The 14,978-nt window shown below is 46.6% G+C and overlaps 1 protein-coding gene across 1 annotated transcript in view; it reads left to right on the top strand.

Moving 5' to 3' along the window:
- The first annotated feature begins 1,627 nt into the window (after nt 1–1,627).
- Nucleotides 1,628–14,978, top strand: part of cspg4 (chondroitin sulfate proteoglycan 4) — a 49,760-nt gene continuing 36,409 nt past the window's right edge. The window contains exon 1 of the mRNA XM_068739788.1: nt 1,628–1,703. Within this exon, the coding sequence (XP_068595889.1) occupies nt 1,628–1,703 (76 nt within the window). The remainder of the gene's footprint in view (nt 1,704–14,978) is intronic.

Below are 14,978 nucleotides of genomic sequence, written 5' to 3'. Positions count from 1 at the left end.
TGGAGGACAATCAGGGACACGACTCATCACGATTTAAAATCTCCTCCGAGTGTCTTTGACAGCCTGAGACACAAAACGTTCCCGTTGTCCCTGCATTGACACAAATCAAATACGAGTCGCTTCGGCACCAAGTTGAGGTGTGAGCTTAATGATCCGAGCAGGTTTGTTGAACACAAACATAAAGATCGAGTCAATGATCAAGGGAACGACTAAAGAGGACAAAAGGAGAAGGTTGATTCTTGTGGAAGGCACAAGGCAGCCTCTGGTCTCCAAAGGCCTCTCCAATTACAGAGTGAGACAAAAGACAGGACGTCTACAAATCCAGAAGTGCTGCAGTCCGGCCCCCCACGTGTTCCCGTCCTCCCCAGCGAGGAGAATAGATACAGTTTATTACACACGGCTAAATAAATGTCACTTCTGAACATCAGGAAACTATGACGCTTTCTAGGGCATAATGAGTCGCACTGTTTCCCTGTTTCCACCCAGCAACAAGGTCCTGGGTTCAAATCCACCTCGGTCTGTGTGGAGTTTTCATGTTCTCGCTTCACCTTTGTGGGTTCCCTTCCGGGTTCTCCAGCTTCCTCCCGATACCAGAAACAGTACAGGCGACCGGGTGACTTTAAGGCAGGGGTCTCAAACTCGCGGCCCGCAGGATGGTGATTTGTGGCCTGCAGAACAATATGAAAAGTTTAAGGTTAAATATGCGAGTTTCATATGATTTTTTTTATTTTCTTATTCAATAAATTGATATCTCAAGAATGTCTTTTGAGTTTTCGATTGTTAAAAATGCTGAAAAGAAGATAATGTTTAAAAATGTTCTTGAAGCCCCTTTTTTCATAAAAGTAAGGTGTGCTTGTTTTGGGCGAGAGGTTAAGCCGCATTCATCTTTCTTTTTTTGTGGAATACCTGACCTCACCCAGGCTTGGCCTCCTGCGGGCCCCCAGATAATTTGAGTTTGAGACCCCTGCTTTAAGGTACCCCGAGGTGTGATTGTGAGTGTGATTGGTTTCCATTTTGCCGACTGGTCCAGGTTGTAACCCGCCTCTGGTGATCGGCTCCAGCTCCCTGGCAACCACGCACAGAATAAGCAGCGGCAAAAAATAAATGGATGGATGAATGGATATTTTGTTCTTGTTTAAATGTGCTTTTACAAACTTTCACTACATAACAGCTTAAATCTGTGTGTTTGCATGAATGTATCCTGATACTACTGCATTATTATAGACAATAAGCATGTGAGCATGGCAAAAGATGACCCCATGATGATGATTGAGACGAATACCTATACAGAAGTAAACAAAGATGGACGTCAGCAGCTCATCCAAGGCTGAATTGGAAGGAAAAGAACTGCTTGAGGGGTTTCCACGTGTGCATCAAGTTGTGAATGAGTAAGTGCAGGAGCTGCAGGGAGAGGCAGGAGGCGGGATATGGTTTTCCCGTCAACGTCTGCCGGAGGAGAGTGGGGGTGGAAGGAGGGCGTTCCCCTCCCATGATCCCTCCCCAGTACTGCCCCTTCACAGAGAAGAGTGTCCTGTAGCTGGTCCCAAAAACTGGAAACTCATTCAGTCTCTTCTGAATGGAGTGTCTTTAAAGTCAGAGAGGAGGACTTAACTTTCAGCAAGAAACCATGAGAGCCCTGCGTTCGGTCCTGGTCGGCGTCTTCTTGACCCTGCTGCTCGGCCTCCCCAGCCCTGGTCACGGAGGTAGGTGCCGCTATAAATCAGCCCTTTCTGCCACCACCTTCTGCCTCCCTCGGTCAGAGATGCCCATGCAGGGGGGGGGGGGGGGGGGGGGCTCAGATCAGGGCCCATCTGGGGATTCTCAAATACCCACGTGATGAAAACCTTTACTTTTCAGCTTTGCACTGAGCAAAATGAATGAACGCCAGATCAGTGTTTCTTTCTTTTTTTGACTTTCTTGTCTTGTTGTCAGGCCTCACGGTGTTCAGACCATTGTTGATCAGTGGAAGCTTCATTTTCTTGGATGAAACTCTTTACATGAGGGGAAAGATCTCAGCCTAGGCCAAGGTCTAAAACGACATCTGCTGATTTCTTATCCAGTGCAGGGTTTTTTTTTTCCTTACGGTTTCTGCTTTGCTGAGAGCATTTTCCATCAAAATGTTTGCACTGAAACCGATTGACTTAAAGCCGCAGGCAGCGAATTGGAAGCCCTCCGTGGTCGGTAGGTGAGCTGACTGCAGGCAACGATGAATGGTTCTTTCAGAGGGAAGTGCACGGTGGCAGGAAGGGTTGCTCCTTATCCACCCGGAGAGGAGCGATGAACGTGAGAGAGGGAGAAGTGAGGGAGTGAGAGAAGCAGTGTGTGTGTGTGTGTGTGTGCACAGGGCAGGAGGGGATGCTGGGAGGCCAAGGTGTGTACAATGGCTCCATAGAGCCCCGGTAAAGTCGCCAATAGATGCAGCTATGTGTGTGAGTACAGTGGTGATGTTGGATCTGGTGTGTGGACGTGAAAATAGCTTCACCGACTCAACTCTTCGCAAACACTGTTCATGTGGCGACTCGGCGGGATCCGCTTCAGACTCCGAGCAGCAGCTGGGCCCGTTGTCTTCGGCCGGCTGTCCGAACTATACCAGCAAACCCCCTGCATGAGCGTCCCAGTTGCAAGCAAGGGTGGAGAAAAAAAAAGCTGGCACCTGATCTGAACGGCGGAGGAGAGCTTTGTTTCTGTGGCGTGGAATCAAAGCTCAGCTGGAGCGCTGAAAGTCAGTTCTCTGATCTGTTCTCCACGAGCGTGAACAGAGTCATCTGCCCTTCTGTGGGCTCGTCGATAGATGAACCCCAGTGACCACCGTGATGGAGAAACCTCTGCTAAAGAGATGCACGCCGAGGCGTCGCGTTTGCTAACAGCGTGAGGGTCTGCTTATACAGTGGAGTTAAATGTCTTTATCCTCTAATTGAAACGATGGCAGAATGATTGGTTGAATGAATGATTGAATGGTCCGTTTGTCCTCAGCTCTGCTGCGCCGGTGCAAGCAGCACCTCGCCCACTGACCCCGGAGAGCTGCATGCTAATGCTGACCAGCTGTACAGAGAGGCTGATCAGATCCCGGACCCCCTTCCCGCCACAAAATGCCTTCCTCAAGCTGCCGGGGGGCGACTCTTGAAAGCCTGACTGGAGGTTTAATTTCTTCCCCGTGTTTACAACTTGAAATGTCACAGACGGCGCTGCATGACGTCCAGACGTCTGGGAGTTGATAGCTTTTCAGAATTATGGAAGTAAAGGCGTGGATTTGAGTCAAGTGATTCAGACCCGAGTCGCAGATCTGATGACTTCAGAAGACTTGTGATTTCACTTGAGTCTTTTAAAATCAAAAACGCATGATACGTTTCACAAGGCTCAAAGAAAGAAAGAAAGAAAGAAAGAAAATAAATCATGCCGTGAAATTTTACATTATTTCCAATCATTTCTGAATCCACAAAGATTTTTTTGTCCGGTGGGTAAATCTGTATGTCATTTTTTTTTAAAAAAGTGTTGAATAAAAATAGTTGCTGAACTTTACAGATGTGCAATAAATTCATTCGACATTTGAAGCTGCACAGAGAACGGTTGAGCCAAAGTTCAGCGTTTCGGTTTCAGACTGGAGCTAAAGACGTACGTCCGCCCTGTGAGACAGTAACTCAGTCCCAGCTCTGCAGAACGGTGAGGTTTCCCATCCACTCTCATTTTCCATGAGTTTCCCTGCAGCGGAGCAACCAGCCCGTTTACAACGTGATGCTTCTTCTGCCCACATCGCAGCCTCATCAACGATTACCATGCAGCGTGAGCCGAGTCTCACTGAATCGATGCTCCAACCTTCTCTTGATGCGGATCGGGGACGTCAGAATACTGAGGGTTTCGGGGTCGATACATCTTTGCATTCCCAAGCCAATAGCATGCCCGCGCCGCGGCCGTGGATGATGATGACTCCTTCGGCCTACATATCGGGCTCAAGGCTTTGCCGGGGAATTTAAAAGTCTCTGAGCAGCCGCATGACGGCGCTTCTTCACAAATCAAAGGGCGACTAATCCATCACAGCTCTATTGAATTTTTGGACGTGACAACTTCCTGTGCGGCGTCTATAAACCACCCGCAGCTCTGTATATCTTCGGCGGCCGGGACAGCTGCTCCTTAACGACTGCTTTAACCAATGTTTGGAAAAAATTGGCCCGCGTAGTTATTTCCAAACCATAAATCGCCCTCCCATGCTTACATGTTGTTTGGTTGGCCTGGCAATCGGGTTGTTGGTTGCTTTGCTGATAGGAACACAAAGTTTGATGATGTTGTCTGTCGGGGAGTTACGCTCCAGACCACCAGCGCTCCCATCTGTCAGTCAGAGAGCGTGAAAGGTTACCGGGTTTTTTGGGGGGGGCCCTTAAAATAATGGTACATTTTACAAACTCCATATTCCACCTGGCAGATGAAAACGTGTGGCGGTAATAAAGTCAGATGCTGCCAATATGCAGGAGAAAGTGGCTACGGGTTAACAGCAACGGCTGAGACGCACATGTTTTCGCATGCCACATGAATGTCGCCGTGACGGCATCCTGTCGGCGCGGAGCCACAGCAGCAGGAGACGTCTGAGAAACATGGGCAGGATTCTAACACTCTGTTAGGGAACGGCAGCTGGGAAACCAGCCTTCATGCCGTCAGCATTTATCTGCTCTACATCTGTTCGCATATTTCTCTAGAAGCTCGGCTCAAAATGTGCTCGATTCGCCACGAGAACAGTCGGTTTATTATTGCGGCCAGACACATGTAAGTCATGTTTCTGATAGCTGTGCATGAACCGATTTGCACCAACGTCACTGACTTGAGCTGCTCCTATAATAATGGCACACTTGCAAACCTCCTCGCTAATGTTTGAGTGTTTTTTTGCAACATCTCGCCCCTGAATGTGTTTGCATTTTCAATTGCGACGCTTCCCGGAAGGATTTGCATCCCAAGACTTCGTATGAGCATCCAATCTCCCCGGGAGTTTAATGTGTCCATGGCAACAAAGGAATATAAATATGAAATTTGCCTGTGTTTCGTGAAGTGTCTAGAGACAAGGCCTCCTTGTGTTCCCCGAGACTTGGCTCAGAGAACGGTGCGACTACAAGTGTCTGCGCTGAAGATTAATACGTCCAATATTTGCATGGGGAAATGGATGAGATTAGTGCTTCTGCTGGTTGCATCGGTCCCACGGACACTTTGTGACCCTCCTCTCACCTCGTAGTTTAAACACAAGGCAGTGTCAGGACAGAAAGATATAAATGGGGGCATTTGGAGGAAATCCAAGCAAGAAAATCAGAGCGTTTATAAATGCGGCACCGAATGCACGGCCTGCATCCCTGCTCTCTGCCCACGGAAATCCATCCATGTGAGAATGAAGCGTCCATGAGCGAGAGTGACATGCCGTTCATATTTTTCATTCAGCATGCAGATTCTAAGTGCACAAAAGGCAAAGGAGAGTTCTTCCTTCCTCCCGATGTCCATGTCGGAGTTCACATCCGACCTGCAGCAGCAAGGCGGGCAGCCCCGTCTGCCCAGTGATGACAGTGTCGGCCCCATAATGTCAACGTGCCCTTGAGCTACTGAGGCCATGTGGGAGTGGGCGCCTCTTAGAGGTGATCATCTCATCCTTCTTTCACCTTGGGCACAACGCGGGTCTTATTTTCTAGTTGTTGATTTTTTGCAGTTATTTAACTGCCGCCCTTAAACGCATCACGTACCCTTCAAAAGAGCGCAATGGGGCAGGAGAAGCCGCCGGTCCAGGAACCATACAGCGAATAAACAAGTAGTGATTGCTTTTGTAGTTAGAGGCAGGAAAGACGGGCCAAAATTTCCAAAATAAGGCTGCAGCCAGTGGCGAACCCGGGCTATGTGAGGGACAGGGGCAGTAAAAGTGCTGAAGGGCACCAGCTGCATGCGGTGGTGCAGAGTCTGAATGCATTCAGGATGAAAGCCTGCCACAGATTGAAATAGTTTTATATGTGACTCAGATCTTTCAACTGCTGCACATCTGTAATTAAAGCTTATATAGCATTTTATCGACTGGAATTTAGCCTCGAGAACATTTCATTGCATTTTCTGTTCATTAAAACGTGGCCGGTGTAATAATGTAATAAATAAGGGTCATTATTTAAAGCCAGACCAGCATGTGAGACTGTTTGTGACGGACCAGATGCACACAAACACCTCAGCTCAGTTTCGCATTGTCGTTCCCACGTCACATTTAGCTTGGGTGTTTACACAAAAAGTCTTTCCGTACGTAAATACAGACCCAGATTCTGTCCCTAGGTGGGAGGTCAAAGGCGCTCCAGTGTGGTTTCAACCCCCCCCCCCCCACTGATAAAATTGATGGAGGTGGGAGGGGTTGTTGCAACACATTTGTGACGGATGGCCTCCACCCAGATTTCAGGTCTGCATGCAGCAATTTGGGATTTGAAGTTGTTGTTGAAGTGCGATAACGTTGTCGCCGGGCGGTTTTAGAAAAGCAGGAGGGTGAGGGTCAATTTAGCTTTTAGCATTCCTTGTAGTTTGTTTGTGTTGCAGCTACAGGTTGCAGCGATCCTGATGAGGTTGTCACATTTTATCCGTTCATGGTACAGAAGTACCTCAGAAGAGAACTGTTTAAGTCACAAAGTACAGAAATATTCAGTCTTCATCCATTAGAGGATGCGTGACGACCGCTAAAGGCTAACTTCATCATGCTTCCAGAGCTTCTCGAGCTCCATGTCCCTCCTCTGCCCAGTGTGTGTGTGTGTGTGTTTGTATGACATGCGGTGAAAACACACAAATCCAACCATATTGCACCTTCCTGTCGGTTACTGAGGAGGTGTGAGAGCATATCCATAGTGAAACAGGAGTCAGGAGACTTATTTCCTCGTTTCACTTCTTTGTTTCAGCTTCTGCTGCTCCCTCTCTTCATTCTCCGTGCAGCTCACTCGCCCACCGCTGCCGGGCAGCACAGTCCAACCCGCAATTAAACCCAGATCATTGAGGATGCGATTCCGGTCCAATTCAAATTTTTACAAGTTATTTCTTGGCACATGCATTGCAGTTTCTTCACGTTTCATTACAATCGGCCCAGTAGACCCCCCAAATCCAAATCCAAGCAAATCAACAAACCGAGATAAAAACATAATAAACACAAAGTAAAGGCCAGGCTGGTGGGAACGACGCTGGTTTTACAGGCATTTAAAAATAATTGCAGCCGAGACAAAAGGATAAATAACCTCGAGTCGGTCGTGATTAATCATCTGGAGACCATGACTGCCTGCAGAAAGTTGAACGGGAATCCATCTGATTGTTGTTAAGATCTTTAAGCCGGGAGTGGTGGCGATCCTCGACATTCCAGATGATTACAGAATATAGAGAATCATGAGTTGAATTCAGTTATTATCTATTACGATTACTATGAATTATAAATAATAATAAAAACAATCCAACAGAGGAGGAATGCCAAAAAAAATAAAACCTGATAATATCATACCCAATATACCTGTGAGGCCTGCAGTGGGATATTAAAAATCAAAGCGTGCGCCATGACCCTGAGACACACAGGCTTAACCCCCCCCCCCCCCAAACACACACACAAACACCGCAGCAGCTGAACACTGAATGTTTATTTTTGATAAGAACTGTTGGGGAGTTTAGTGCCCAAAAAATTAAAACTCCAGAGAAAATTCTCATCATCACAGAACAGCCCAGCTTTCAATAAGCAGGAATTATGCATGAGCAGATGTCTCCTCCACGGCGTCCACGGCTCCATTTTCCTTTTTTCATCTTTCCAGAGAATGGGCTCTGTTATCGTTTGTGACCAAATGAAGAGGAAATCAGCTTTTATCCAGTGAAAAGTGAATAGCAGAATATCTCCCCCCGCACCCCCCGAGGGCTTATGTGAAATTACTTTTCATCCCAACAACAGCTCTCAAATGATTTCCCTCTTCATCATAAAAATGATCTATTGCTAAAATCATCAGTATTATCTTATTAAAATCCATGTGACGTAAATTCCGATGCAGGAATAATGGGTGCCTTGTTTCACGCCGCATCACATGTAACTCACATGTCCCAGTCAATGGAGCTCAGACTGATGCAGCCACTGGGATGGCACTGGGAAAAGCAGAGGGAATCATGGGAAATGATTCCAGTGGGTTATGTCAGCAAAAGACTGTGGTCTCCACTCCAACATCTTGAGACGGCCCGGTCGGCTAGCAACGAGCCCAAGCTGGAGGATTTCATCGAAATCCCCCCCCCCACCCTGCTTCTCTTTCCTAATATAGTCAATAAAGTTGCGGAGAATGAGCGCATCGAAACTATAGCCAAGACTTAAAGAATGCTCTTCTGCAGCGACCAAGAGGCCAGATGTGTTTTATGATTGCTCTCCCGGGCTCCGGAGGAAGCTGGATTTCTAAAGCATCTTCCACGTTCATGCGATGCATGTCGTATTTCACACGTATTTAGTTTCGTTCGACATACCAGCATCCCTCGTGGACGCCGGTCTGCCGCTCTGAGTCCGTCAGGGACAGCGGCGGCTCTCACATGAATATGACTCACTGTTTGAAATACAGAGGGAAGCAGTGAGTGTGGGGACTCCCTCCAGCCAAAAGGGTGCATGACTCATAAGCACAGGGCTGAAGAGGTTCATCATGAGACATCAGGCTAACTAGTAGTTGTATTGTGCTTCTAATTAGGCTTTGACTCTGATATATCGTTCGACTCGACGACAAGATTTCGTTTCAGCCTCAAGCTGCTGTAATACTTTATGAAATAGAAACGTTGTGACCCAGTCGTCTCACAGATTCGAGCAAGCTCCTGTAGAATAGACCATACTGTTTTTAATTATTCTTTTAAAACAGCTCCCACTGTCTATTTTTTTTATTGCACCAGTTAAATGGATGCATTTTAAGTTCATACTTTTGAACACATGATCATTTTTTAAAGAAATTAAGAGCGAAATGTGTTTGCAGACGTACTCCTTCACTTTCACTTTGGCAAAGCACTAGAAAAGCCTTCGGGGAGAGCAGACCTCCACCAAGCAGCTCATTCCCCTTCAAATTTAATTTACACCGTCCACGTGGTGATCTGGATCATCATCAAAAGGTTCTAAATTGTTCTTGGTATCTTTATACGCTAACCATGAAAAGTAAAAGTGAATCGGAGTTGATTTTTGAATCCATAAATGGAGTTTTAATGTTAAAATGTAATATTTTTTCCTGACCTCATTCTGGATCAGATCCAGAAGACATTGGGCATGGTAGTGCATATTGGATTTTTTTCTTTTTTTTAAGCCTCCATTATAAGTAAATGGGAAAGTCCTGATTTTTTTTTTATCCGGATCGCTCTTTTATGGGATCTAATTTAGACCAAGACCCATTTTCAGATATATATTTTTTTCATCAAGCAGTTTTTCGGTAATCTTGCTAACAGACAGACAGACAAACACCATCAAATACCATAACCTCCTTCGCCGAGGTAGCGACCTCTTTTACTAAATTGTCTGAACTTTGTTTCGGTTGTGTTTTTAACCTTTCATGAAATCACCAAACCTTGTTATTCTTCTACTTTCACTGGCTCATCTTGAATTTGAATACATTATCTAAAAATAAAAAGGAGTCCTTGTTAGGAGTCCTTGAATGCCCCAAAAATGGACTCTCAAATCATCAACGACTAGATTGACTAGCATTCTCTAAATCTTCATCAGTGCCGCTGACGGTGTGGTTCTGGGTCTATGCCAGACAGCCTCATTTACAGTCCAGATTCTGACAGAATCGAAGGGGGCTCGGGGGTCGGGGGTCGGGCCATGCCTGGGGGCAGGCAGATGACAGACTGGAATAGGTTGCGCCAGATAAATATAGCTAGACGGGTGGACAAGCAAAACATGTTGCTTCACATGAGGCTAACGAGACCTCGGAGGGCGAGGAAAGGGAATCCGGGGTGGGGGGAGTTGTGTGTCTGTGTGTATGTGCTGTGGTTCACGCACACACCCCAGCCAATGTCGTCATGCCATTACATGAAGCCTTAAAATAACCAGAGGAAATGATGTGTTATCATGAAGTTCGCTTTGACTGACTGTATGACCTCTTGCGTTTGCATGAAGCTGAATCACACGTCAGCAGGCTGTTAGGCGACCACGAATCATGTGTGGTCAAGAGGTGGAACAATCCAGCGTGGAATCGACTTTAGATTCGCTACATTTGCAGAGTCTCATGTCTGGATATTCAATGTTCAGCTAAAGCTGAAAATATTTGCTTACCAGCACCTCTCAAGGCTAAAAAAACGGTGCTGCCTGAGGTGGCGGTCGCCTGGCGATCGGCTGAAGGAAGAGGCCTGCAGGGGTGGAGAGGTTGAAAGGGCTCCGGCGTTGGCGGTCCCCAAAGCAAAGACGGAGGGATGGGAGGTCGGAGAGGCGCTCAGTCAGCCGTGAGAAACTTCAATTGGCAAAACCATCTGATCACTCAGGAATTAAAGGCTTGATATTAACTGTACGGACAAACGGGCACCAATTTGTCACCTACAGCTTTTAAGGACTTTTACTTTGGTCCTTCAGCGTTAGACAATCCTTAGAGGACTCCACCGCTAAGTCTAGCAGCTCCTTGACTCAAGCTTAGCATGTGTCAATCAGATAATTACTGGTATTTATTCTGGAGACAAGATGTCCTGAAAAAGATCCACAAAAATTAGATTCTTTAACTGAATTCTGGCTTCAACAAGCAGAAAGGAAAACATCTAGACGACCTTGTGAAATAAAGACGGACAATCTTGTGAAATGAAGACAGCCGGAGAGATGAGTGAGGTCCGAGGACGAATAGCAGTTTAATAGTTAGCTATGGAATCTGGTGAGGCACGCTTGTCCCATCAAGGGTCCTGGGAACAGACCCCCCCCCCCAGAGATCAGCATCCTGTCACTTTACAGCTTAAACGCCTTCCTTTACTTCACTTCAAAACCATTGAGTTGATTTGAACGTGCCTGCATTGGTCTCAAGTTCGTTCTTTTTCTACGGTCTTTTTATTTCTTTATAAATGACTCTAGATATCTCCACCCTTCATCGCGCCCTAATGATACTCACAAGCAGCTCAGGTGTTCTGATTGAACAGGAATGCAGTTCTCTCCTTGTATAATAACCTCTAGAGGCTGTAGAGCTCATTTGCAGTGAGAGGGAGCAGAACTGCACCAATAACCATTGGATGGCAATTAGTTTAAGGCCAGCCTGAAACTGGCCCGGCTCTTTCTGGCTGACTGGTTCTCCAATGTGCTTTAATTTATTAGAACAATTAGCAGGCTCCTGGTGTTTATTTGTTTTCCTAGCATTAGAATGCATAAGCAATGCTAAAGCAACAATTTGTTGCACGAGGGGTTACGACCATTATGGTGTGGATCCTTTAACTCGGCGTCACAACATGGACTTTCTTTCGCACCCATCAGTCCCACTTCGGACGACACAGTCTTTCGTCAAGGTGAGTTAAAATGGGAGGAGAGTCTTTATTCAGGTCGTAGTTATGAGACATCATTAAAGACTGTTAAGAAAAATAAGAATTGTGAAGCGAATGATTTCTGCACAACTCGATTCATTGGTCATTCGGACTGTTTTGGTGGAAGTCTCAACTCTAAATCGCCCAGCAGCTGTTGTTGCAGAGAAATCATTGTGCCATTCAATACGCAGCTACTTGTGAGAACAATTTATCTGGCAGCCGAGAGCGGAAATAACTGCATTCACTGCCGTGCAAAATAGTGGATTTCTTCCCAGACATAATTCAACGTGGCTGTTGAACGTCGCGATCAACGCGGCGCTACCGTAAACCTTCGTACGACGGGCAAATATTAAGGAATTAAGATAATAATCGGAAACAAAGCAAACGTCTTATGCAGCAGAATTAATCCGTTTAATGACAACACTTGAAATTGCACCCAATCGAGAATGCGCCTGAACAATAGATCATTGATTAGATGTAATCATGAACGTCTTCAGTCGAGGCTTGACAATCCAAACACAATCAGGCCCACTTCAGGCTACCACTTCTGCTTTCTGCCAAACATGAATTGCCTCATGTGCTTGTCAAACGCATGCTGGCATTGTCGTAGCGAGAAACCTTCAGCGTGTCTCGCAGCTGAATTTCTTTTGAAACACACTCCGCTTGCCAAGAATGTATGCACAATGTTCTTGTGGGGAGCGCTCACCTCCAGATAGCGCCACACAAGAAGCTGCATGCTAATATAAACAGGATTCTGGGATCTCTGGATATTTCAAATAGTGCATAGCTGCCCAGAAATGCTCAGCCATGACCTGACACCTGTGTGCATGCAGGCCAGCGTTCCTCACGGATGCAGGTTAGGAGATGCTGAGGTGCGTTCTGAGGCTTTTTCATACTCAGTCGGGAGTCCATGCGAGGAGCTGTTTACTGGGAGGCTCCCTGAAGAACCAAATGCAATCTAGGGGACGTTTCCTGTTTACATCTCAGCAAATATAAGCAGTGAGCAGACGTTGGTCGGTTTGGCAATGTCGCTTCTGCACTTGTGCTGTTTACGCAAGAAAGGCTTTTCAAAACGCCAATCCGGATTGGTTGTGTTCTACCAGTCACCTAGCACTCGCTCTATGTCTGGACCAATAATCATCTTCTTCAGTCTGGTTCAATTAGCTTCAACTTACTGCAGATCCGGCCACAAACCGAGGTCTCACCAATCGTATACACTTAGGTCTGTTGTTTCGTACCAAAGTATGAATGCATCAACAAAATCGGATCACAGCCCGCCAGCCTTATGGAATCGATGCTCAAAAAGATTCCTTGGGAATTCATGTGCCAGGGTTCAGCAGCTGAAATGGGATCCAAATGCAGGATGCCAGGCATGCAAGCTGAAAAGATATAAAGCTGAAAACCGGACGTCTGGAACAAACCCAGGGAGGAGGACAAGACAAACTGAAGAGAGAGTAAAGCAGACAGGCACAGGGAAAACCAGAGAGGAAGAACAGGAAGACCAAACGCTGCAAAATGACATCAGTCAGGGAAACAGAGCACGGACTCTCCCTTAGGAAAGGCCTCCGAAGGGACACGGAAGGATTTTTGTGATGCACATGGGCTGGATAATTCCAACTGGTCCAGCCTGGCCCCGCCCTCCTGACGTGGGGAGGGCGGGGCTTTCATTTAAATAACTTTCAACTACTACACCCCTTTAATAAAAGGTACTATTCCATTTTTAAACATTTAGAGACACATGGAGACTTTCTAATTATGAAGAGAGAATATAGCTGTGAATCGGCATGGATCGGCTCCCTAGAGGACACCTTATCGGGGCCGGTCCACTTGCAGGGCATCCACATCGCATGCAGGTTTTTTTTTTACAGGATTTTATACCATATTTTATCAACTACAGATGCATCCAAGAGGATTTTAATTTTTTGCCTTTGTTTTCCCAAACATGGGCCAACCACAGAGATTATTGCACCACGGCGTCCCGCGGAAACCAAAACGCTCAACAAAGAGACGGCTGTGTTCCCCAGTATTCAAAAGGCTGGCTGGAAAGTGGCGCCGTTAAGCGTGTTTATGAAAACGCATCATTCACGCATTCCATACTTTTCATTTCGGATCCATCAATTCCTGGTAAATGGAGTTGAACACGTGAATGCCATCTGGATGGGATTAGATCCCTTTGGCAGGATTATTGAGAATCTGTGCGTTTTGGAGCAGCGTTCATTAGCAGTCAGAAATATACGGGCTTCATTTGGCCCCTGGAACTCAACTCATTGCTCATTGAAATTCTAATAAACAACAACTGTTGTGAGTCCTGTATTACATTTGCCATGTTACGCGCATGTTTCAAACACAGACATGTTGAAAAGAAGGCTTTAGTCGGGTAAACTTTAAATTGCCACGCATGTACAGACGGCAACGTACTTTGCAACGTGACAAAGATGCTGCTTCACTGCATGTTCCTGAGCACACACATGTATGTTGCACACATTAGCTGCAGCTAAAGCAACGGCAGTGTTCATTGTGCATGAACACGGACCAACCGATCCCTACTTTGAGCTCCTTCATTTTACTGCAGCCTGTCATTGATCGCGAGTATCGGGGTTAGCGCCGCCACATCAACCCAACTGAAGCGCATTATTAAGGTCTCATGGTTCGGCTGGGGCATAGAAAGCAACGCCATTGGACCAAGACCAACGCCCTGACGCTACGCCAGCGCCTTCTGGTGAAACATGGGATCAGGAAAACCTCCAGAAGGAACTCTTTTCCCCCAAAAACACATCTTCTGATTTTCCCCAGAACCTCCGCCCCCCCCCCCCCCCCCCCCCTTCCTGGCGGGCGCACGCCGTTCTTTCAGTTTCCGTCTTTCTTTCCATTCGTCCTTTCCTTCACTGCACTTAGTCAACACTGATTGAGGACACAAAGACTCCCTGTTACAGTAGCCATAAGAAAACGAACTTTTTTGTGCCATTTGTTTGGTTTTGGCTTTTTTTTTATTTTCAGGGAGGCGGTTTTCCTCAAAATCCTGGATTGGATGGTCCCTCCCTTTTAGCGAAGGAGTCACCCTGCAGTTTATAAATGCTTGAAAAAGAGCCTTTATAAACTGCTGAAACCACCTCAGAGCTTGGCAGGGTTGGCGTGTGAGCGTGGTAAAATGGAGTCTGCATTCCATGTCATCGGCTGCAGAAAACGGCGAGCGGTGCCTCTGGCGATGTGTGTTTGCCACAAAATTCACGGGTGCAAATTTCCCAAAGTTTTCTGTCTGTTTTTCATGCCGCAGAAGCATGAACATTGGATATTCTCCACCCGGATGGTGACGAGAACCACGCCGATAACGTTTTCAACGGTTAGCAATACCCTGCCTCGCATTAATGCCATTCGCCTCCGTCACACAACCAACACCAACTGCAGCGTATGTGTCTTGCTCAAAGGCACCTCATTTGGAGTGGGAGGAAACCGCGTCTCTCAACCCCGAGCTTGGCGGAGGATTCAAACCGACATCCCTGCAGCCATAAACCTGTGCATAT

Source organism: Brachionichthys hirsutus, chromosome 5, assembly GCF_040956055.1.
Source record: "Brachionichthys hirsutus isolate HB-005 chromosome 5, CSIRO-AGI_Bhir_v1, whole genome shotgun sequence".
NCBI lineage: Eukaryota > Metazoa > Chordata > Actinopteri > Lophiiformes > Brachionichthyidae > Brachionichthys > Brachionichthys hirsutus.
This window is presented reverse-complemented; position numbering and strand designations above follow the sequence as displayed.